Genomic DNA, 26,934 nt, shown 5'->3' on the forward strand with positions numbered 1-26,934 from the left:
ATACAAATAAAATGTATTATTATTATTATTATTATATATGGATAAATATTATATAAATATTACAAGAACAAAGGCTGAATATGTTAAAAATAAAGTCAAATAAAGTGCATATAGCCATAATAAATGATATTATATGAAGAGCTAACAGCTAATAGACATGTTTACATTTTTCCATTTCTGCTTTCTTTCACGGTCCATCCTTTTTTCCCCCCTTCCGGTTCTTGTTCTCCATCCCTCTGTCCTCCTGCTCTCCATCTTGACACAGCGCACTGAGCCTAATCGTGGATAATTGGGTGGGAGTGGCGGTGGGCCGGCCCTGCCTTTGTGTGCAAAGGGCAAGTGGTCAAGTTAATGGGGCCCTTGTGTCGAGTCGGGAGCACTCTGTCTCCCTTTCCCTGCGTTCGATCACTCGCCACTCGGCCACTTTCTTTCGATCCAGTTTCACTTCATGCTGTCCTCTTCTTGTTTGCTTTCTTTTTGCTGTCTTCTCTCCGAGGCCGTGTCTGCGGAGTGGTTGGTGTATGCAGGGGAGGAGAGCTCTTTAAAATATCAAAAGACAGATCAGGAGGCCTCGTCGGACCCTCCCTTTCTGACAACTCTCCCTCCTCCTTCCTACTCCTCCTTCCTCCTCCTCCTTCCTCCGCCTCACTGATAAACAGAAGAGTGAGCCTGCAGGATTAGCTGCTGTGCACCTCACTCCCTCCCTTCTTTATCCGTCTCTCTTTTATTCCCGAGGAGGGGAAGACGGTTGGGCTTGATATGTGTGTGTGTGTATATGTGTGTGTGTGTGTGTTAGCTTGTCTGGCACCAGCTTAGCCTGCAGGAGGCCATTGTGTTTGAAACACAGGCCAAACGCAGCCAATCCGAGCCTGAGGAAACTTTATTATTACATCTGTAAGCGTTTAATACCGCAGCGCTTGATAAAAAAAAAAAGGTGTTCCAAAGCACGCGGCAAAAAAAACTTTTTAGTGTGTTTAAAGCTCCGACAAAAAAAAAAAAAAGCCGGAAACCGACACATATGTTGGGATTTCATTTTTATTGACTGGAAAAAAAAATGCCAAAAGCTTATTAACAGGGAGGTAAAAGATGGAGACATCCACTACATTTATGTGGATATGCAAAACAGTGGAACCGCTAAGGTAGAACAAAATACAGCATGGGATGCTTCTTTTTACACTTTTAGACACTTTGGAGGAGATTTAGATTTAGATGCCAACCTGTTGCCATCTTGATGAAAGTTGTGTTCATTTCCATCAGGATAAAACAAAATTATTTTACACAATCTTTAACTTCTTTAACTTCTTGGGTGCTGGAGCCTATCCCAGCTGTCTTAGGGCGAGAGGTGGGGTACACCCTGGACTGGTGGCCAGCCAATCACAGGGCACATATAGACAAACAACCATTCACACTCACATTCATACCTATGGACAATTTGGAGTCGCCAATTAACCTAGCATGTTTTTGGAATGTGGGAGGAAACCGGAGTACCCGGAGGAAAACCCACGCATGCACGAGGAGAACATGCAAACTCCACAAAAAGATGGAATTGAACCCGGGTCTCCTAGCTGTGAGGCCTGCGCGCTGACCACTCAGTTGCCATTGTAAATCATGTAAATGGAAATAACCATACGAAAACTTTGAATGCTTGAAATAAGATTTTAGCATGATTAAACATCATACAAGTGTAAAAAGAAGTTAACCCGCTTTTGACATAAACACAAACAATAAAGCGTAACTTTATGGATGACCTCACATTTATTTTTCTCAATTGTCACACACACGTAAAAAGACGTTAACCAACTTCTGAAGCCGTGTATAAAGTGTAAAAAGAAGTTCAGCGATATTACTTTTACGATAACACCATTAAGATTCAAATATGAAAACAATAATGCAAAGGCGACAAGATTTAGTTATGTAAAAAGCAGTTAAGCGACTTTGTTATGCTAACACCAGAATCACATTGCTTTCCGTGTCACTTAATTTCCCGCCGATATTTTTCAGTGGGGCGTGTCTGACATTAGCGGTTCCACTGAATTCTGTTTAAATCATCTTTGTATATGAAAATCCATAAATGATACACACAAAGTCAACAGAAATAATCCAAAAGAGGGCAGGAAAGGCCGTCATGTGAGGATTGCAACACAATATGAATATCCTGTTGGGGGGCTGACACAGTGAAAGGCTGGAAAAGCAGCTTCGACTTTACCCTGAGTGACTGAATGAATGACTGAATGAATGACTGAATGAATGACTGAATGAATGACTGAATGAATGACTGGATAAATGGATGGCGTCATGTGTGAAAAGGAGGCTCCAAATGCCCCGGAAAGTAAATATGACAATTTCTTGGAAATATACCAGGACTAACAGTCTGTAGCTTAAACAAAGTACCGTGCAAAAGTCCACCATCGGATGTGTCGCAATGCTAGCATGCTAGCATTTCCAGCAGCGAAAATGGAAACATCACCAGTAAGTTTACCTTCAACTTAGAAACCTGACAGCTCGCTTACTTCACAAATACCAGTAATTGTTTAAATACTGTTTTGCTCATGAGTCAGTGAGGAAACGATAACTCTTTCTTTGGAGAGAGCCAATCACAAGCTATCATCGCACTCACAACCCATCGCAGGAAGTCATTATATATCACAGTGTAACACAACAGGACTCACTGTATCATATAATCTAATCCAACAACACTAAATTCACCACACAGCAACTTAACACGCCAAAAGTAAGCCTCATAAATATACAAACACGTACCAATACCTGATTAAAATGAAAATACTCCATAAGGTTTTGCATCTGAGCAACACATTCATTGAGGCGCTGCAATGACGTCAGCCTTCCTCCGGGCTCCTCTGGCACTACAACGCTATCTGTTTATGTTGTCTGTCGTCCAATGAACTGCTCTTCTGGCAGTAATGCATTATGGGCAGAATTTCAAATACATGCTGTTATTTTAAACACGTATTGGCACGTTGGTCCTCCAAAGTATTTCAAACACAAAATCTAACAACACTAAATTCACCACACAGCAACTTAACACGGCAAAAGTATGCCTCATAAATATACAAACACGTAGCAATACCTGATTAAAATGAAAATACTCCATAAGGTTTTGCATCTGAGCAACACATTCATTGAGGTGCTGCAATGACATCAGCCTCCCTCTGGGCTCTATGCAAATACGTACATACTGTTTCAAATACATACTGTTACTTTAAACACGTATTGACACGTTGGTCCTCCAAAGTATTTCAAACACAACCCATAGTTTGTGGGAAATGAGAATGTGAATGAAAAATGAGAATGATTTTTGTTTGGTTGCTGTTAGGATAATGGACAGTCCGTCAAACATCCATCAAACTTTCCCGTATGTGCTCATGTATCCAGATACTCATCTCTGTATGGTCACTGGTCAACACGTGACAAAGCTCATAAAACCAACAATGCCAATGGTAGACCTTGCACGGTTATCAATATACATTACATTATACTGCAAGACAAAACAATCTTATATCTCCTATTGACGAGGCACGCCATGATGTGTTATTGTTATGGTGGCTCTCACAGTGGAAGCAGTCAAAGCAAGATGGCGGATGCAAGAGCAGCGATGTCAGATTTGTCACAGTAAGCGCTGGTCCACTTTCACAGTACAAATATGTGTGATGGACCGTCACGTCATTGCTGCGGTGATGAACGTACACTTACAGGACACTTTATTAGGTACGCCTGCACACTCCAATAAGAAACGATATGAACATTCATGGATTCTGTGCAGATTGGCAGATTGTTTCCGCCATACGGTATCGGGTCAAAATAGGATATTTATGCAAAATAAGGCAAAAATTGCAGTTTATCAGAGCATACAGTGTGACTACAAGCAACCACTTCTATGTGAAAGCCTGTCTGCACATTCCAATACGTCTTCAGTTTTGACATCAAATATTTTATTTTATCTTTCTCTCTTTTGGAAGTTGACAAAATGCACGCATGTGCAGAAATTTCATGAACGGTAGCAGAAATTGACTTTTGCATCACAGTTTCACATCACTTGGAAACTACAATACAGATCATTATAAGCAGCTGGTGGCAAACCTCCTGAAGGGAGAAATATGTCACTGAAGATACACTTTTTGAATTCCCAAATATTTTCAAATTTTAAGTATGATTCATTCATTCATTCATTCAATTTCTACTGCTTATCCTCACGAAGGTCGCGGGGGGTGCTGGAGCCTATCCCAGCTGTTTTTGGACGAGAGGCGGGGTACACCCTGGACTTGTGGCCAGCCAATCACAGGGCACATATAAACAAACAACCATTCACACTCACATTCATACCTATGGACAATTTGGAGTCGCCAATTAACCTAGCATGTTTTTGGAATGTGGGAGGAAACCGGAGTACCCGGGAAAAAAACCCATGCATGCATGGGAGAACATGCAAACTGCACACAGAGATGGCCGAGGGTGGGATTGAACTCGGGTCTCCTAGCTGTAAGGTCTGCGCGCTAACCACTCGACCTCTGTGCAGCCTTGATGTAAGATTTACAAGCAAAAATACCGAAATCTATTCTATTAACAGATGCGATTTGGGATAAATATCTGGAATACATTAGCTAACCTGCACAGATATCAATTTTCAGTTCATCTTATTCAAATAAATGGGATTTAACCACTTTTATCTTGGAAGGAAATGGAGTCCAACAATTTGTGGACCAGTGTAAAGGTCAATTTTGAGAATTATTGATTGATTGACTTGAGTGCAAGTGTACCCAACATTGTGGCAAGGAAGGCATCACAGTGAAATATGGTGCACAGCGACTAGTATTAGGTCCTCATTTCGAAGAAAATATTTTTATAATGGAGGCGTTGTAACATGAAGTGTATTTTCCGGACTATAAATTGCACATTTTTCATAATTTGGCTGGTACTGCGACTTATAATCAGGTGTGACTTTATATGACATACAGTATATGTATTAAGGATCGACCGATCGGCCGATTTTTGCGTTTTTTACTTGAATCGGTATCGGCCGATATGCGCGTGGGTTCGCTGATATATTTTTCCGGCGCATGATTTAAAACTTGAGACCTGTAATATTTGTTATCATTGTAATTTTTTCATATAAATTGAGGGAGCAAAAGCAGTATCGGCCACAAATATCGGCCCAAGCAAAATCAGCCATCGGCTCAGGGTGATGGAAAAAAATCGGTATCGGCATCGGCCGGAAAAAAACCATATGGGTCGATCCCTAATATGTATACAGTCAAGGCCCAAAGTATTAGCATACCAAAGATGCCAATGTTTGCGGCCATGGCTGATTCTGGTTCTGGTTCTTGGTCTGGAATATTTATAAATAAATGTGACTTATAGTCTGGAAAATGCACACATAATCATAATAATAAAATGCAAAAATAATCCATTCCTATTCTTCTGCCTATACTAGATTCGTCCAGCTCCTTTTGGCAGTACCCAAAGCACTACCCAAAGCTCATGACCGTAGTTGAGGGTAGGAACGTTCATCGACCAGTAAATTGAGAGATCGATGCCGAGTCTGCATCACTGCATACGCCGCACCAATTGCTTATTGTTAACACACATTGTTAACTCTGCATCTTCATTACTAAAGTCACTAAAAATAAACCACTAAGTGGAGACTTCCATATTATACTATAAAGTCTACACATATTAGCCCCATGTTCCCTTAAATTGTCCCCGTATTTCATGTCACTTTGGCTTCCTGTTGGGGTGGGGTTATAGCGCCACCTCTGTAACACATAAGGCACGACAATGATGGGGAAACCAAAGGCTAAAAAAGTAGCAAGTAGCAAAGTGGTGCAGAGTTTCCATGGAGACGTCACCTAATATGTTCTTAACAGGAACCTCCAACTGAGAAAAAAAGCTGGAGAATGGCTGATGATGCAATGTGAGGAGGACAGGATGAAGAGTTTGGAGAGTGATGAGTAAAGGGCTCAACCCCACACATGGGTGGTCAAAAAGTGAAAGTACATACGTACAAACTCTGTATATAGTTATTAAGTTACTGGGTTCAAAAAGCATTTATAGCAAGCCGCTATAAAATGTATACGGATTGTCTGAGAATGTGTGAGTGTAGTTTCTGAGAATGTGCGAGTGTAGTGACTGATATGGACCACTAGTGGATCACAGTGTTGAAAAAGATGTCACCCACCGCCGCCGCTATCGTGTCACCGTGTGTACGGCTGAAGAGGCAATACTTGATGTGGTTTTTACTGCGCTTGAGGTCCTTTGGTCAGCGTGAGGAGCAGAGGGTAGTGGATGTTCTCGTCGTATGCATCTTTGCCTTCCTGCAGCATCTGGAGGAAACACAGGAGAATTAGCAATAAATTTAATACACTGACGCAATGCATTGTTTACATGTGTCCAAACATTTTCCACATCATGAAAAATGAAAGGATGTAAGGTTACTTTGATATATTGTAAAGCAACATATGTGGATATGTTGATAAATTATATACTGTATATTTTTCAAGAAAAAAACATTGCTCTTTTTTTGCCCCATTTCTTTGTAAATATTGTTTTTGTAATATTATGACTTCATTCCCATAATATTATATATTTTTCCCCATACAAATTTTCCCCAAATTTAAACTTTATTTTTTTTAATTTCTCATATTACTACTTCAAAAGAACAGTAGCATATATGATATTAAATATTATAGAATTCTATTATATTATTATATAAATATTATATAAATTACATTATAATATTAAAGAAAAAAAACTTTAATATTTCAACTCCATGCTACTAAAATTACATTGTTTTTCCTCTTAATATTTTGACTTTATTTTTTATAAACTTATAACATTCCCCCCCCCCCCACTTCTCGTTATTGTTTTCTAAATGTTTTTTCATGTAAATTATCTTCTAACATTCTGACTGTAACAGAATGTAACAACTTTTCCCCCAGAACCTAATGGTCCAAAAATTAGTTGCAATATTACATCTTTGTAAATATTGTTTTTGTAATATTATGACTTTATTCCCATAATATTATATATTTTCCCCTAACTTAATTCCCCCAAAATTTTAACTTTATTTTGTTTTGTTTCTCATAATATTACAACCTAAAAAAAAAACAGTAGCATATTTTTTTTCAACTGTATGCTACTAACTTACATTATTTGTCCTCTTAATATTTTGACTTTTTTTTTATAAACTTCTATGTGTTATTGTGAATGCGGGTTTACTGGGTTGTAATATTTTCCGTGGTTGTCACTGATACAATATCACCATCACTTCCTGTATCAACACACATGCAATAGGACAGTTCCTTTAGCGACGCCAGCACAGGTAAGATGTCTTCAAGTTAATCTACTGCCCCTCCCTCCGCTCTGTGGCCCCACCCCCCTCGCCCTTGTTGCCTTTCATGTGTGTTATCTCCCTCCGGGCACCGGCCTGGTGGTTGAACCTGTGACCTCCTCCCAAAGAGAAGAAGAAGAAGGCCCAAAGCGGCTGATGGGCGTGGAGGGGCAGCTGCCTCTAAAAAAAAAAAAAAACGCTCCATGTTGGCCCGCCATGTCGAGCAGCATTGAAATGCTGCGAGGCGTAAGGAAGGAGCAAGGAGGCGATACAAGAAGGGAAGGAGGCAGGAAGAAAAAAAGAAGGTGAGGGAGGGAGAGAGGGAGGGGGGGAGGAGTGCAGAGAGCTGGCAGAGGTGAAAAGTTTAACAAGCAAAGCTGTTCCTCCTGATCGCAGGCTGCCTAATCAGCTTCATGGGTGGCTGCCTAAATCGGCTCTCAAACCAGACCCCCCCCAAACCCTCCACACCCCCCAACCTTTTCTCTCGCTTTCTTTTTTTTTTCTTTCCGAGGTGTAAGTCATTTATTTTAGTGCCACTTTCACCGTGCAAAAACCTCGGTCTTGTGTGGCCTCCGTCTCCATCAGGGAGGAAGTGGACAAGGTGGCAATGGAGCAGGGAAGACGTGGGGGGGGGGCTCAGTGGGATGGGTCTCTATGGGAACACCCATTCCTACCAAAGTGGTCCAGTTCAGGTTAGGTCACCACAGTATGCTTTAGAGGCTAAATCCTCGTCTGGCTGGGGTGTGGAGGCAGTTTCATCTACGGAAATATCTTCAGATTATGGGATGGCTATACACCAAAATCCAATATGACCATTATTTTGTTCAATGCTTATATCTAGTACCCGTGTTTTTTGTACTTGGTATTTTGGTACTTTCTTATTTCAATTCATGTTTTATTCCGATACATGGTTATTTTGGCACCAATGACCGCTTATTTGGGGATTTGGTAACATCTTAGATTGTTGGCCGGTTATTTCAGTATCAGATTGTTTACGTACTTGGTTATTTTGGTACATGATTATTTCAATACCTTAAACCAGGTTACTTTAGGACTGGGTTATTTTGCTACTAGATTATTTCAGTACCTGATTATTTTGGTATCTGATTATTTCAGTACCTTGAACCAGGGTACTTTAGGACCTGGTTGTTTTGCTACTAGATTATTTTAGTACCTGATTATTTCAGTACCTTGAACCATGGTACTTTAGGACCTAGATATTTTGCTACAAGATTATTTTAGTACCTGATTATTTCAGTACCTTGAACCAGACTACTTTAGGACCGGGTTATTTTGCTACTAGGTTATTTCAGTACCTGATTATTTTGGTATCTGATTATTTCAGTACCTTGAACCAGGAGTAATTTAGGACCTAGTTATTTTGCTACGAGATTATTTCAGTACCTTGAACCAGGAGTACTTTAGGACCTAGTTATTTTGCTACAAGATTATTTTAGTATGATTATTTCAGTACCTTGAACCAGGGTACTTTAGGACCTAGTTATTTGCTACGAGATTATTTCAGTACCTTGAACCAGAATACCGGGTTATTTTGCTAATATCTTATTTCAGTACCCGATTATTTTGGTATCTGATTATTTCAGTACCTTGAATCAGAGTACTTTAGGACCTGGTTATTTTGCTACTAGATTATTTCAGTCAGTGATTATTTTGGTACCTGATTATTTCAGTACCTCAAAACAGGTTACTTCAGTACCAGATTATTGTGACACTCAGATTTTGGTACCCGGTTATCAAAGTACCAGACAATTGTGGAGCCCAGATATTTTCGTATCTAATAATTCCGCACCAGATTATTTTGATACTTGTATTTTGGTATCATGGCTATTTTAGTATGAAATTATTTTGGCACCCAAGTACTTTTCGTTCCTATTATTACCCAAGGACCTAAGTATCTGATCATCTTAGTGTCTTGAAACAGGTTAGTTGGTACCTGGTTAGTTTGGGACATTGAACCAGGTTACTTGGGTAGCAAGTCATTTGATTTTGCTAACTTTGATACCAGTACCATGTTATTTTAGTACCTAGTAGCCGATTATTTTGGTATATTTCTGTACCAAAAAGTACTCGAATTGAGATCTTTTCCTGGATAGTAGGCCCCTCTTAAAATACAAATTGTATGTTTCAAGGATGAACGTATTTGGTGTTCATGGATAACATACTCCACTTTTGTAGCGAACAAAACTAAACTTGTGAAATTGGATAAGACGGAGCTAAGGATGCAGGGAGAGGCTTAGGTAAATAAGGAAGTGATGGAGGGGCCGCAGGATGAAGTTTGGAGCTTGGAGACAAGATGTGGGTGAGGAAGGAAGCATTGGACGCAGTGGGGATACTGCTTATGCATGTGCAAAAGACGGGGGGGGGGGGGGTATGCATGTGTGTGTGTGTGTGTGTGTGTGAAATTAAAATTCATGACTCTCTCTTCACAACCATTTGAGTAACAAGATTAAGATGGCGGGTTAGAAAATAGCACAGGCATTATCAGGCTGCTTGCAGTCCCTCCAGCTGCTTGCCTCTCTATTCCACAACAGTGGGGATAAGAGGATAACGCGCTAGCCCTGTCTGCCTGCACACACACACACACACACACACACACACACACACACACACTGCAGTCCCTTCTGTGTGTGAGTGAGTGTATAGAAAACTGCAGAGTAGCGAGATAGTTTGCAAAGAATCAAAACACACCATCCGGATATTCAGAATCATTTCGCACGTTGGTGGTTACGACACACTCTCACAACGTTGGAGGACCAATATGCACAATTCCCCTTCGTTTTTCCCCAAGCGTGAGGCAGACTCTTCTGATGCGTCACAGAAGAAGGAAGCAAAATTGAAAAGTAACGTGAAGTTAAACATCGTAAATCGTAAACACACAAAAAATTACAATTAATAATAAATTGTTATGGCTGCATGGTGGGGAAGTGGTTAGCACAGATGCCTCACAGCTAGGAGACCCGAGTTCAATCCCTCAATCCCACCCCCGGTTTCCTCCCACATTCCAAAAACATGCTAGGTTAATTGGCCACTCCAAATTGTCCTTAGGTATGAATGTGAGTGTGAATGGTTGTTTGTCTATATGTGCCCTGTGATTGGCTGGCCACCAGTCCAGGGTGTACCCCGCCTCTCGCCCGAAGACAGCTGGGATAGGCTCCAGCACCCCCGCGAACCTCGTGAGGAAAAGCGGTAGAAAATGAATGAATGAATGAATGAAAAAATTGTTATGGCTGCACGGCGGAGGAGTGGTTATCACAGATGCCTCACAGCTAGGAGATCCGAGTTCAATCCCACCCCCGGTTTCCTCCCACATTCCAAAAACATGCTAGGTTAATTAGCGACTCCAAATTGTCCATAGGTATGAATGTGAGTGTGAATGGTTGTTTGTCTATATGTGCCCTGTGATTGGCTGGCCACCAGTCCAGGGTATACCCCGCCTCTTGCCCCGAAGACAGCTGGGATAGGCTCCAGCACCCCTGCGACCCTCGTGAGGATAAGCGGTAAAAATTTAAATTTAAATACTTAAATTGAAATCTAGATGGGACTTCAAAAAAAAAACATTAGCTCCCTTCAGGAGGTTTGCCACCAGCTGCTTATAAGGATCTGTATTGTAGTTTCCAAGAATCTGTAGGAAACTGCATTTTGTCAACTTCCAGCTTCCCCCCCAACTTCCAGCGGTAGAAAATGAATAAATAAATAAATTCTTATGTTGGTTTCTGACATTGTTTAAATTAGGAGCTTTGGACATTATCGCATTAATTAGGATTAATTAGGTACACATAAAATAACACGGCAAACACAGATGCACAAGATGCCGTTGCGTACCAAAGACATAAAGAATTCAATACCAATCACTTTAATGCAAAACGTGGCACAGCGAGCAAGGAGCTAAGAATAGCAAGCAGCTTGTTGCTGTTCAATTAACATGAGATTAATTACAGGTAATTCATCACAAAGCTTTTGACAGTAAATTGATGCAATATGGCTGTCTAGTTTGTTCAACTCGTAAAAATGAAACAATTCTGTTTGGTGTGACTTCAGTGTCACTTCTTCAGTCAGGAAGAAGCTTACAGGTTTGTTCTTTGATCGTCTTAAGCCAACCTGACGTGAAAAAATCCACACTGCAAGTTGTGATGTACTGTTGTCGTTTCTTGGTTGCAAGTAAACAAATCTTTCTTTTGGCGGAAGGAAAAGCTAATCTGTAGTGTAAATGAGGAGCAGCTGCTCATTGGTGGATGTGTGTATAGACGTGTATGTTTGGCGGTGATATCATCATCGGGGTGTGTTTGCGTGTCATGTCTCGCCAGTGCGCTGTCTAAGTGATGTCTGGTCTGTGCGAGCTGGTGATATAGCTTTCATTTTTTTTGCAGCATGTGTGTGTGTGTTAGAATGGTCAAGCGGACCCACAAACACACACACACACACACACACACATGCATATATATTCCACACACACATTCGGTGTGCTTATCAGAAGATAAGCACAGGAGACTTAATCACCTTCAGATGTGAGGGGGGCACTCCAAGTTGTCCTCATATTTGCATGCGGGGGCCTGACCCCTGCTTATATGTGCATGTGTGTTTGCTAAATCGGAATTGATCTTATTCCATATCAATTCATTCCTTAGTTCAATTTCTTATCATAAAAAAAGGCATCCATATTTTTCTCCAATTTCCCCCTTCTTCTGCCTTTCTTAGCCAAAAGTGATCCTTATTATCTTTGCAAAGGTGGAATCAGTTCAATGCAAAATGAATGTATATTAAAAAAAAATGCTTAAATCAACATTTAACATTAGAGAGCCAGAGGGAAATCACTGTTGCGTTTTCTTAGGAATTCTTTCTTGAATTCATTCAATGTTTATGACATTCAGTATCAAAACGCTGGAGCTTGCAACTGTCTTTGGCCCCATGGTGTGTTATTTGACAGCCATACTCAAAAAAAACAAAAACAAAAAAAAAAAAAAAAACAGAGACTTGTGATCTAATTGATTAAATTAGCAAAAAAGTACAAAGGCTTCCGGATGGGAGATGAACACAGTTCGATTCCCGGCAAGACTGAATCATGCATCAACAGACAGGCTTGTTTCTTTGAGGACTCGATAAGTGGGGAAACCGACTATTTTGCTAGGCCATATGATAACCAAGACAGTGTGTGTAAACCGAGACATCATTTTGATTGGTGGGTTAGGTATCTCAATGTGTTGAATCGGTCAGTTGGGTAGGATTAGTTGGATTTTAGTGGTTTCGGTTAATTAGTAAGTTGCTTATTTGGTTGGCCTGCCGGAATAGTTGGGTGTAATTAGGAAGTGGGGTTAGCATGACTAGTTGAGTTGGTTAGCGTGGTGGGGTTGATTGAAGTGTGTTAGTGGGTTGTTTTGGTAGTGGGTTGGATATGTTAGTTTGGTGGGGTCAGTTGAGTTGGTAAGTCAGGATGGGTTGGTTGGATCGGTTGGACAGTGGGGTCACTGGGGTTGCCTGTTTAGTCATGTGCGATAGGTTGGGTTGTGGGTTGGTTTATGAGCTGATCAGGTCGGTCTGTTGGAAGGACTGTATAGTGGGGTTTTAGTTTTGGTCGGGGGGGTGTGACCAATTGGGTTTTTAATGGGTAGGTTCTGTTTCACTGTATTGTCAGATGGGTTCGTTAGTTGCTTGGGTAGTCCTACCTGCAGATCGTAGGGCGAGCCATTTTACCAAGACTAGCTTTCGGCTGAGGTATGTTCTCACCTGGCAGCAGTTTTTAAATCCCTATTTAGGCTTAATTGCAATATATAAGGTGTGTCTCTTACCTTGAGATGTACATCCCACACCTGAGCATCATACTGCTGGTGCTGAGACACCAAGAGTCCAGCCTGCTGTGCCAGCTGACAGAACGTCTGCAGGGTGTCACCTCGTAATGGGGCAAACACCAAAGCCACGCCCTGGTGGAGGATAAGGATAAGAACGATGAGGAATATTCTCAACAATGACAACAAGACACTGCAAAGAATCCACACAGCAAGACTCTCTTTCCTTTTATTTCCACCACAACAAAACAAATCAAAGCTGCAGGAAAATGTGAAACAGGTTGTGATGTTGTCTCAATAATCTCACAAGGAGTAGAACGTGTGCACGTGAAGGGAAGAAAGACCTGCGCGGGTGTGCGTGAGCGTGTCGTCCTGTGTGTACTAAGAGGATTAGCACCAGGTTCAAAGTTTCTTTGAAATCCTCCAGCTTTTAGTTTTATTTCACGCTGATTGTGTTGTTATTGTTCTAATTAAACGGAGCAAAGAGAGGCACACGCACAAACAGACAAATTAACAAAAAAGCAGCAGGACGACGCCGTTTGCCGGCTCTATTTTTTTATCCAAACATCCAGCGGTCTTCTTGTAAAGCCTCCGATGAAAAAAAAAAAAAAAATCAGACAGACAAAACACCCCCCTCCCTCTACATTAATCAGCTGATTAAGAGGATCTGGCCACCCGGATGGCGCACCTTTGTCACAAACAACAAATTAGTGCCATTAGATGGGAGAAGTCAGGGTTTTGTTAATTGTTTAATCAGCTTAGCAAATGATTCAATATTTGGCCTGGATTGTTGTGGCAGTGATGTTGTGTCTGATGGCCGCCCCTCAAATCATATTAGCTCCGGAATTATCTCGGCGGGATTAAAGAGAGATATTATTATATTGTAGGGGGACTAAACACACAGATGAAAAACAACGATGTCACATTGTTGCATGGTAGCGCCGTTCCAAACATGAACCTCAGCTTGGGGTGTCGCAGTATTTTATTTGGAATCAGATATTTCGGTATGGCACAGGAGCAGTTCCTACATGGTATTTATTAGATGTCTAATAAGTAAGTAAGTAAATATAATACAAACAGAACAGAGCAAAATTGTGTGCCTCATTGCAAATGAAATGCTCTTTAATATTGAAAAGTCAGCATTTCAAGAAATGCTGCAAATGTTTAATAGACAATGCACAAATGCCAATGCCAAAATTTTATATTTTTATAATATATAATTTTATATATTTATATTTATATTTATATTTATATTTATATTTATATTTATATTTATATTTATATTTATATTTATATTTATATTTATATTTATATTTATATTTATATTTATATTTATATTTATATTTATTTATTTATTTATATTTAGGGTCGCGGGGGTGCTGGAGCCTATCCCAGCTGTCTTCGGGCGAGAGGCGGGGTAAGCGGTAGAAAATGAATGAATGAATGAATATTTATATTTATATTTATATTTATATTTATAACAATAAAAATAATAATATGTAATAATATGTATGTATGTATGTATATATATATATATATATATATATATATATATATATATATGTCTGCTGTTCCATAAATTGATGCTAAACAATATTTTGTGATAATATACAGTATAATAATAATAATAATAATAATAATAATAAGAAATAATAAAGTTCAATAATAAAAAAATGTTTTATATACACGTGTGTATATATATATGTAATATTACATATTAGTATTTTTTTCTATTATTGAAATTTATTATCATTATTATTATACTGTATATTATCACAAAATATTGTTTAGCATCAATTCATGGGACAGCAGACATTTCAAAACACAGTCATATGAGTCATATTTTGTCATTGTACCTTTCTTCAAATTAATTTTTATTTTGTCTCCCCTCCTTCTTGTGGACCCAACCTTGTGCATCATTTTGTGTCGTGAGTCGGGTGCCTTGTGACAACGCTACAAAAAAATCTTTAAGGGTCCAAAGTGTATGACATTCATACCCACGATGAGGGTGGGGACAATTCTGACTGCAACTGTTAAGCTAAGCAAAAATCTGGTGTTCCAAACCCCTGTGGGCAAATGCATTATGCTCCGATGAAACCAAGATGGCTGCAATTCCATATGTTTAGTGCATAAATAAAAAAAAATGTAAATTGTTTCCATGTGATTTCACTCTTACTGCATATCATTTCTTTTAGTAAATACCGAGCGTCCTTCACACATCGCAATTCCTCATCATCCTTCCTCTCCTCCTCCCTATCAGTGGCGTTTTCATGTCCTTCCCAACAGCTTTCCCTCTCCCTCTCCCAGCCTGGCCTGGGTACTTAAAACGTGCCCCGCTTCCTTCAGATGAAGACAAATCTCAACCCTATCTTTTCCAGCCTTTTTTGCTTTTATTCCCCCACAGCAGCCGCCATTCGCTTTGACTGTCACAGCAGGGGGTCTTATTGGGGGGGGCAAAAGGGAGAAGTTGCCTGGGATTTATGATGAAGGGGGAGGCCAGGAGGGAGCGCCACGGAGATCAGAGCCATGCATAAGCATTAAAGCATTACATGATATTAATCCTGTTACGCTATTAATGCTTATAGGGTTTTGACTGAGGGCTAATTATGATTGAAAGGAAAGGAGGAATGGGGCGGATAAGCAGAGATATGTACAGTACACACACACACACACACACACACACACACATACACACGCACACCTACATTGGGTTGCAGTAATCTCCTTATAGCATCAACCAGGCTGCCTCTGTACTGGTCAAGAAACAAACTGCAAAAAAAAGAGAAGAGAGGTTAGCATGCATTGTTGTGATGGCAGCTGAAGATAAAAGCAGCAGGTTGTTTATTTTTAGTTTGTTGACAAAGAAATCTGTGCGAGCAAAAAAAAACAAAACAATTTGCATGAGTAAGATGCTCTGCTTTTTGGTTTACGGGCCCGATTCTCTTGGCGCGTATTGTTATCGCGGCACCGTGGAAGAATGAACAACAAGTCGGAAAACGTGTGCAAACATATACAAAAACCGCAGTGTGGATGGCGGAACTATATTTGGTAACTTTCATTTGAGATGAGATACATAACACAGATCACTTTATAGGGAAGCATAGTATAGATACACACGGATATATGGGACATATAGGACATATAAGGACATATAAGACATATAAGGATCTATTATGGTGATCAGCAGAAAAACGCCAATATCGGACATCCCTAATTATATGATTACATAATGTAATGTCGGCTGTGGACAAGTGGTTAGCGCGCAGGCCTCACAGCTAAGAGACCCGAATTCAAATCCACCCTCGGCCATCTCTGTGTGGAGTTTGCATGTTCTCCCCGCGTGGGTTTCCTCCCACATTCCATAAAAAAAACATGCTAGGTTAATTAGCAACTCCAAATTGTCCATAGGTATGAATGTGAGTGTGAATGGTTGTTTGTCTATATGTGTCCTGTGATTGGCTGGCCACCAGTCCAGGGTGTACCCCGCCTCTCACCCGAAGACAGCTGGGATAGACTCTTGCACTCACCGCGACCCTTGTGAGGATAAGCGGTAGAAAATGAATTAATGAAAAAATGGTAAAAAAATGGTAAAAATATATTTTTTTACAATAAATAATAATTAACAATGTGGTGTCACATGATGCAATGACCATAAAAGCCTATTCTACGCTATTATAAGAAGCATAACAGTTTGTATACATCGTTTCTGGACACACACAATGACGTTCAGCTATTATGACAAATACAGATCAAAATTGTGTGTGTGTGTGTGTGTGTGTGTCCTTATTATGCCAGATGAGTCATTTGACTAAAATGCAACAATACCGATTTGACAATAATCCTGTGCCTTGCAGCTGCAATCTGTCTCATTCCAGCCTTTTGTTGAAATGCTACTCCAATTTTCCAAATATCATTCATTTGTGTTCCTGATGCATATCCCCAAAATTCAAAATAAAATATACTCCTACAGGAGCTCTTAAGCGAGACCAGGATGTGCGCATGTATACGAGCAGAGTTTATTATTCTTGTCTGGGTCCACGGGGGTGTTTACGAGGGTAGGTTTATTTGGCTTGAAAGGTGAGAAGTTTGTGTTTGGTTTTACTTTGCCACGCGTATCCACTCGCAGGAAGGAGCGAGCAGCGAGGAACAACAAGGAAGCGAGCTGGTGATCGCACACATTTGCACGAAACACACACACACACACACGCTACGCTAAGGCCAAGGGAAGGACAGGGTGTCACTGGGAGGGCAGCAGACAAAAGAGTCATTGTCATTATCACCTCTTTAAATAATAAACAAAATAATGAACTGCAAAGCGATGTATATTGTTAAAAAAAATGTTTCCTATTGTAATTAGGGAGGGTCATCGCTTTTACAAAATGAGAGGCGTGAAAGCCTATACATTCACATGCAGTCACTGACTCTCAAATAAGAGTCCATTTGCCCTCTTAGGTCAGCACTGGCTGCCTATTGTCTGGCAGTGACCCCTCCCACCTAGGACCGATGCCTAGCCCAGCAGTCAAGGTCAAAGTGCACGGTGAGGAGCCGCACTATATTTGTCACAAAATCATGCAGGATGCCGTCAGACGAGCTGGTGGAAATGACATGACATCAATAGGGAGTCGATCTACTTCCTTGTACACACTTATTGATATGTTTTAATGCACATAACCCTTGGCACATTTATGGTAATGGTAATGGTTTTATTTCATTTGAACATGCATCAGATTACAATTGAATGCATCACATAATCAGTTCACAGTTCCACATGTCCAAAAGGAGTAGGAAGAAGCAAAGCTTATTAAATCCTACCCCTCCATCTGGTACTTTTACAATCAGTAACTGTTACATTTGTTCACTTCCTGCTTTCCATAATACATTTTAAGTTATTTTTTTAAAATAATGTACCTCGTACCGAAGTACGAGGTGATACAGCCAGAAGACTGAGATTGTCGGACATATTACTGCCTTTACACAACTGCAAATAAACTTATTTTATTCAAATCATTATACTTTGTTTGTTAATGCATCATCCTTTTCAAGACGCTGAGAAAATCTGCATATAAAAATAAACACTAACAATAGAGCTTGTTTGCCTGCATGTGTTGAATGAGTCGAATTCTTGCGAAGTGTCAGAAAAATACAATGTTTGGAGAAAAGAAAAAAAAACAAAATGGACAACGTATGCTTCCAACTTTCTGGGTATAGTTTGGTGAAGGACCTTTTCTGTTCCCATGAGGGCACAGAGCAAGACTTCCTTGGTTTTCACTTCCCGTGGATGTTGATGCAACACATCCCAATACTGCGGACCATATGGCGCTCCATCATACTGTACCATGCATGCAAGCTTTTATCTCAGCGTCTACACATGGACGGATTTTGCACCAAAAAAAAAAAAACATCCAGCTTGCCAATTCGGAAGCCAAGAATTCTGTGCCACCCACATTCCCACTGCAGGAATGCCTCCATCTTTCTCTCTCACACACACACACACACACACAAACAGAATGACATACATTTCTAAGCAACACAAAGCAAAGCAACAATTGGTGTACTCAAATAAGTCAACCAGGTCCCACAGGAGGTTAGTTGGAAATTATACAAAATTGCATGCTCTTTATAACCTTCATAAGTGGACAAATATTTTACAACATTTCCCAACACAAGCTGGGAACGCACAAAAAAACCCACAGCACTGTTTAAAAAAAAATCCTCATTCAACCATAACAGTCACTGTATCTTTCATTTGCAATGAATTGCTAACATCAGCATACTAACATTTTTTTGCTTTTTTCATGGGTCGACACATATAAACCCTTGCCGCTATCATGCTGGGTGTTAGCATGCTAATGTTAGCATTGCAATTTAGCCTTTTTAGCCATTTTTATGGGAAGACAATCGTGTGAACGCTTAGCACTAACATGCTAGGTGTTAGCATTGACAGCATGCTAACATGAGCACACTAGCATTTTGTGCGAGTTTCATGAATATAAACTTAAGCAGACACTTACTGCCAACAGGTTAGGTGTTAGCATGCTAACATTTTTTTCATTGCATTAAACACGCTATTATGTTAGCATGTTCATTCTATCATTCATTCATTCATTCTTTACCTCTTATCCTCATGAGGGTCGCGAGGGGGGGACGGGTGCTGGAGCCTATCCCAGCGATCATTGGGCAAGAGGCAGTGTACGGGGGTGGAATCGAACTCGGGTTTTCTAACTGTGAGGCCTGCGTGCTAACCACTTGGGTAACGTGTATTCATTCATTTTCTACCGCTTTTTCCTCACGAGGGTCACGGGGGTTGCTGGAGCCCATCCCAGCTGTCTTGGGGCGAGAGGCGGGGTACATGCTGGATTGGTCGCCAGCCAATCACAGGGCACATATAGACAAACAACCATTCACACTCACATTCATACCTATGGACAATTTGGAGTCGCCAATTAACCTAGCATGTTTTTGGAATAATGTGTAATGATGAATAATGTGAATAATAATAATGTGGTGAATAAATAGATAAGATGGTTCCTCAAGATTAGAATAATAATTTTCTTATAAATGTATTGCTATAAAACTAAAAATGGGTGGATTTTGGGCAATCTCCAAAGTGACAGTGACAGGCAGGTATCACACATTTTAACAACATGAACAAAAACAATTCCCTGATTTGACAGCTCCTCTTTTGTAAAGGTGGGTAGGGGGTATCCAGTGACATTGGCACCAAATGGAGAAGGAATACACGGCGTTACACTAATACGCGCACATCCTCTGAGCGGTGGCGCCACTGTTCACAGTCGGAGATATAATTAATCAAAGTGGATGCTGTGTTGTTGACCTTTTCCCAGGTGATCATCACAGGTGATGGCTGACCCATTAATCGGTCAGCCATCACTCTTCAACCAGCACCACTGCAATTATCACACAATCACTCACGCACGCGAGGGAAGATGGGAGCTAGCAGGAAGCGTCTCACACACACACGCACGCACACACACACATACACGTCTCAAGCCTGAAGCTGGCCTACAATGTGTGAACTTTACGTGTAATTGATTCCTTTCTCGCCTGATTGCGTGTAAATGTAAAATATCCTCAATCAATCCGCCTGTTCTCTTTCGCTCTGTGGGTTTCGGAGCAGACTATTACGGGAAAGGACCGTGACATTACAATAACAGCGTTGGCTAATGCTGCACTTAACGCACACACACCTGATCATTTTGCTCCTGTGATGGCGAAAATGGGAAGTATTCTGTCTTCTGTGTGTGTGTGTGTGTGTGTGTGTGGTGAAATAAATGACTTTATGTCGGTGTCTAAATGCATTGAGACGATGCTTTTTTTGAAAACCTTGGAAGTCCACTTGGTGACAATATATGATCATACAACTTATAAAAAGCAAGAAAAAGGTCTTTATCATTATATTGTATCATATTGTATCATATAATGGACTATTTGTATCAACTATTGTATCACTATTGTAACGTATGGTATCATATCAGATTGTATTGTATCATTTCAAATGGTACCCTAAATGTGTTATTGTATTGTATAATATTTATTCATTCATTTTCTACCGCTTATCCTCATGAGGGTCGCCGGGGTGCTGGAGCCTATCCCAGCTGTCTTCAGGCGAGAACCGGTGTACACCCTGGACTGGTGGCCAGCCAATCACAGGGCACATATAGACAAACAACCATTCACACTCACATTCATACCTATGGACAATTTGGAGTCACCCATTAACCTAAGTTGAAATATTAAATAAGTTGCCATAAAGTTGTAATATAATGATAAACCATCTAAATCTAGAATTACAGTAGCTTTGGGAATGTTAAATATTAAAGAAATATTATGGGAACAAAGTCCAAATATTAGAAGAAGAACATGTAGTATGAAGATTCATTCATTCATTTTCTACCCCTTTGCCTCATAAGGATCACAGGGGGTGCTGGAGCCTATCCCAGCTGTCTTTGAGGCAAGAGGCGGGGCACACCCTGGACTGGTGGCCAGCCAATCACAGGGCACATATAGACAAACAACCATTCACACTCACATTCACACCTATGGACAATTTGGAGTGGCCAATTAACCTAGCATGTTTTTTTATGGAATGTGGGAGGAAACCGGAGTACCCGGAAAAAACCCACGCATGCACGGAGAGAACATGCAAACTCCACACAGAGATGGCAAAGGCTGGAAAGGCTTGAACTCAAGTCTCCTAGCTGTGAGGTCTGCACGCTAACCACTCGATCGCCGTGCAGCAAGGAGAACATCTATACTGTATAACAAATGTAATGTTTACATAAGATACTGTACTTTATGTTATGGTATCATATCATGTAGTGTATCACATTGCATTGTTTTGCTTCTATTGTATCATATGGCATTGTGCAGTATATTCTGGTATTGTATCATATTGCTTTATATCATATCATATGATTCCATGTACGGCATGACATAGTATCATATTGCATCGTCTTGTATTTTAAAGAAATATAAGAGACAAAAAAAAAACAATTGCAGAAGACAAGCGAACGGGGAAAATTTCTGGACTTCAAAGGCAGACTGACTGACTAATTGATGATGTTTACATTCCCCTATTCCATCTTCTCCTCCCTTCTCCATCCTCCTCTCAAACTCTGTCTTCATCTTGCTGCGTCCGCTTCCTTGTTGAGGCGCAATTATTTGCAATTTGCCTAAGTCGTCCATTTGCCGGGACGCTGAGCATGAAAACGAAGCAATTTAGTGTAAAAATGGAAGTGAGGGGGCCATCTGAGCGCACGGACCTGAGTGCGCATGTGAACGCATGAGGGCGTGGACCACCGCAGGAGGGGAAGGTCCTGGTGCTGGCGGTGTGGCCACGCAAGAACTGTCACAGCAATGTGGAAACCGGTCCACACAAAGATACTGGAAAAGTGTGTGTGTGTGTTTTTAGCGTGTTATAGCACCTACCAGTCTGCACACATGACAATATCAAAATGGGCTTCTAAGGATGACATGTCCAGCTCACAGTCCCACCTCAGCACCCTGGAACACACACACAGGTCAAAGGTCAAAGTGCATAGTGCGTTTAGTCCCTGTTGAATCCAAAAAATGACACTTTGACTGTTGGGGGAGCCCTTGAGCAAAACGATGATTGACTTTTGTGTTATAATAGGCCAAGTGTCACCAACCACTGGACAGATACAGCTCACGGACCCAGTAGTTGAGGACCCCTGGACCCCCTCTAAAGTAGGTTTTATAATGTTATTGAATGCTAATGTGCATATTTGCTCAGTGCACAACCTCAAGTTAATCCATGCTAACACAATGCTAACACAGCAATGTATCATTTTGGTGGGTCGGTATTCATTTTGTACTTTTAATATGATGTTGTTCCTGTCTCAGTTATACACAATACAAAATAAAAAAGATAAATTAGATAGCTATAATGGAGGACACCCCCACTTCCGGGTCCGCACTTTGGACACCTCTGATTGAAGTATTATTATAGAGTGGTAAATAATGTCATAAACAAGATGAAATAGCAACAAAATAGCTCATATATGGGTAATATATAAGAATATACATAATAATATACATAATAATAATAATAATACACATAATGTCATATATAAACTTAGCTCATATATGGGTAATATATAATAATAATAATAACAATAATAATATCATGTATAAACTTAGCTCCTATATGGGTAATATATAACAATACACATAATAATAATAATAATAATAATAATAATAATAATAATAATAATAATAATAATAATAATAATAATAATAATAATAATAATAATAATAATAATGGTAATATCATATATAAACTTAGCTCATATATGGTAATATATAATAATAATAATAATAATAATAATACACATAATGTCATATATAAACTTAGCTCATATATGGGTAATATATAAGAATACACATAATATAATAATAATAATAATAACAATAATAATACACATAATGTCACATATAAACTTAGCTCATATATGGGTAATATATAATAATAATAGAAATAATAATAATAATAATAATAATAATAATAATAATAATAATGTAAATGTAAATATATATAAACTTGGGGTCTAATTTGGATTGGTCTGAGGATATACACGGGATCAATTCAGTTCACTCCTGTTTTTTGGAGGGTGTCAAATGTGCATGCATGATGAGTGCCGAGCCATTTTCTCCTTCCTCTCCACTCGCTCACACTATCATATTGTAGGATTATCAATTAGCCATTATTAACACTCTGTAAACAAAACATTAGGCCCTGCTAGAAACACAATCCTCATTCACGGTGGGGGGTCCCCACAGACACACACACACACCATTACACCACATGCCCCTCCCACCCTCCTCTCCTGTCGCCCAATCACAATCATGCCCAGCGCCCTCCGGTGCGGCGCGGCGTAATCTGAAAAGAAAACAATCAAAGTAATGTGGCTTAATTATACGTTTACTTCTTCTCTCCATCTTCCACTTGTGCAAATATGCACAGGAGGGAGGAAGAAAAGGAAGAAGAAACATGCTTTGTGGAGGGAGGGGGACAACAATTAAAACACATTTTAGTCCTTTCTAGCGGGACGTTCTTATGGATGACAGCGTCCCCATCAAGGAGAATTACTGAGTTTGAACGACTCAATCACACACTACACACTATATCACTGTTACTAAGTACTTCAACTTCCTTCATTTGTCATATCTGCAGACACTAGTGGAGTGAATCAAAAGGTCTCACTGCAGATTACACGACTTGGTAACAAGTAAAATTACAAATCTTAAGTGTTATCTTGACGTTGTAAGTGTACAAGTTTGCTCAAGGTATGATGAAGACTACAGTCATGACAAGCAAAGACTGCAAATGTTAGCAAAACACACACTTTTGTGGAGAGAAAAAACAAACAAACAAATGATACACACAAAAGTTGTCACCTGGTAGAAACGTGCGTTGATCCAAACTTCCCGGCTTGCTTGTTCCTCTCGACAATCCTGCGCACATCTGGCATGCAAGTCAAGGACACAACGCAGCATTGCAAAAACAAGTAACACATTGACTGCACGTTAGAAAATATCAGAGTAAAACACAGTCAGTATAAAAAATACTTTTGTTTGGATGTTGTATTTCTATTCATCTGCGCATATACAGTATACATTCATTCATTTTCAACCGCTTATCCTCACGAGGGTTGCAGGGGGTGCTGGAGCCTATCCCAGCTGTCTTCAGACGAGAGGCGGGGTACACCCTGGAATCACAGGGCACATATAGACAAACAACCATTCACACTCACATTCATACCTATGGACAATTTGGAGTCGCCAATTAACCTAGCATGTTTTTGGAATGTGGGAGGAAACCGGAGTACCCAGAGAAAACCCACGCATGAACAAGGAGAACATGCAAACTCCACACAGAGATGCCCGAGGGTGGAATTGAACTCGGGTCTCCTAGCAGTGAGGCCTGTGCGCTAACTGCTCATCCGCCGTGCAGCATATACAGTATAACAACTGAAAGTATTTTACCTGTAGGTTTTATGTAGCAATTGTATGGAATGACTTTATGTTTTATGAATGATTACTTTTCTGTAAAGCACTTTGAAGCACCTTGTGTACATGTAAATAATCTTGCCTTGCCTATGCTTTAAAAAATAAAGAAAACAAGAAACTAAAGAATATAAAAAAATCAACATATATTCATGAAAAAGACAATATGAAGCTCTCTGAGCTACTGTAGTCTATGTTTTTGAGTATTTTCCCACACATCCGTCCAATTGTATGAAGACGACACACACCGTAAAGAGCATCCTCGCAATGGGGGAACAAAAAAAATGATAAAGTGCAAATTAAATATAAATGACATTTATGGCAACTTTTACTGGTTGTATTCAAAATGCTTTGGAAGACATGCATGTAATACAGGTATCACTAAGTCATTACACAAATGACTTATGGACAGTTTGTTGCTAAGAGAAATTGATGGCGGCCATGTTTTTGAAACAATCACGTGCTTGTTCGTCTCAGAAAAGTGCCTCCAAAATTTTGTGGTGATTCAGTTAAACACCCGAAAGTTGTTTGATCTTCGGAGATCAAACTATGGCGCCGCCAAACAACACAATAGGGATGCGTGTTTTGACGAATTTTAATCCTTCACTGCACTTTGGAATGCACTTGCCGACCAAAACATTAGGTACACATCATCCACACAACTTGAACAGGACAGGAGGCTATTGGCTGAAGTCAAACGGTATGTCCACATAGATCCCAAGTGGAGGTCACGGCACCCTCCCGCCCCCCATCGCCATCATTGGATTGCAAGGCTTTTAAGCGCAGATACACCACACACACACACACACACACACACACACACCAAAGGCAGGGCGATTGATGTCAAGTTGTCTATTAATACACTGGCCTGTGGAGTTGCGCTGCAATTCAATTAGGATTTGCTTGTCTTTAAAGCCCGAGAAGAGACAAATCCAATCGCCAAAGACGCCCGGGTGAGCGAGGCGCACAACGAGACAAGGAGAGAGAGTGACAGGTTGATACTATATGGATTGAAGAGGCCTTAAATACGATAGCGATACACACACACACACACAGTACAGTATGTAGGCTAGGACACATTTAAACACTATTACACACACCTGTGCATCAGTGTGTTGTGCATGGCGATGACAGAGCAGCTTACTGTAATCTCATCAGTGGCACACCACTGGGGGAGAGGTCAACACACACACACACACACACACACACACAATCATGGAGGTAAAAAGGTGAAAAGCCCAGGTGACTACAAGCTATACAATATTTGTACTTTTTTAAAATATGACCACAGAAAGGTAAAGGTATAGAGCTGGGGTCTCAAACACGCGGCCCGCGGGCCAAATGTGGCCCGCAGGACACTAGTTTGAGGCCCCGCGCAAGTTTGATATGGATGCTGTATGGTATCATGTACCCAGAAAAAATTATTACGTTTGATTAATGTTCATGTTAAAGGTTAAATAACTGTTAATAGTTATCCTCCCTATTCGTGTGGAAGTGGTAAGTTTTTGGCTTTTTAAGTTTAAAGGAAATAACTTGGAGGCTACCGTTTAGGTCGCTAGCTCTCTAGTTTGCGAGTTAGCATGTGTCTCAAGACCCTGCAGTTGCGCAATATGTTGTAAATAAAAAGAGTATAAATGTGACCATAGTCATGTTTTGTCATGTCTACAGGGCTCTAATAATGCTTTGTTCATTTTAATCTGAAAAAAATAATTTGTCTACCCACCAACTATATGTGGTTTCTTAAGTTTTTATTATTTGCCGTTTTATTATTATTATAAGAATATTATATTATATATATTATATTTATTACTGATTGATTGATTTTCTTTATTCTTGATCTTATTTTGTGTAGAAAAATAAAAATTAGTTAGATTCTTTCCATTTGAGCAAATAACCAGAATGGAATTGGGTCGATGTATACATGGCTAATCAGAGGTTACTTGCACCCATCTCTTAAATGTATCATTCATTTGTAAAAATGGCCGATGAAGTATACAAGGATGCGTATCTACACTGTGAACGTGTGTTGTCTTGATACGCTATACATCCACCATTCACACGCATCTGCTTCCATTGTAGCCTCAAGCTAAATTCTCGTCATTTCTTTGCGTGCGTGTTTGTTGTGGTGAAACAAAGCGGGCGGGTGGGTCAATGCTGCATTGTTTGTGCACGAGTGTGTGCACGTTACAGTCTCCACCGTGTTATTGTTGGGTCTTATTGTGATCAGTGAAGGAGCATTGT

The 26,934-nt window shown here is 40.1% G+C and overlaps 1 protein-coding gene across 4 annotated transcripts in view; it reads right to left on the minus strand.

Annotated features, from left to right (window-relative positions):
- The window catches only part of camkmt (calmodulin-lysine N-methyltransferase), a 152,827-nt gene that overhangs the window by 48,492 nt on the left and 77,401 nt on the right, over nt 1-26,934 (minus strand). For 2 of the 4 annotated variants that reach the window (XR_009120352.1, XR_009120353.1), the window contains exons 7-11: nt 24,085-24,151; nt 22,096-22,170; nt 15,852-15,915; nt 13,150-13,281; nt 6,194-6,338 (exon numbers count right to left, since the gene is read on the minus strand). Coding sequence is in view for 2 of the 4 variants with exons in the window: in XM_058058247.1 (XP_057914230.1) it covers nt 6,252-6,338; nt 13,150-13,281; nt 15,852-15,915; nt 22,096-22,170; nt 24,085-24,151 (425 nt within the window). In the remaining 2 variants the exon portion in view is untranslated. Of the gene's footprint in view, nt 1-1,026; nt 6,339-13,149; nt 13,282-15,851; nt 15,916-22,095; nt 22,171-24,084; nt 24,152-26,934 lie in introns of those variants that run through there. The other 2 variants (XM_058058247.1, XM_058058249.1) reach the window with 2 other exon arrangements.

The sequence above is a fragment of the Doryrhamphus excisus genome, chromosome 20, assembly GCF_030265055.1.
Source record: "Doryrhamphus excisus isolate RoL2022-K1 chromosome 20, RoL_Dexc_1.0, whole genome shotgun sequence".
Classification (NCBI taxonomy): domain Eukaryota; kingdom Metazoa; phylum Chordata; class Actinopteri; order Syngnathiformes; family Syngnathidae; genus Doryrhamphus; species Doryrhamphus excisus.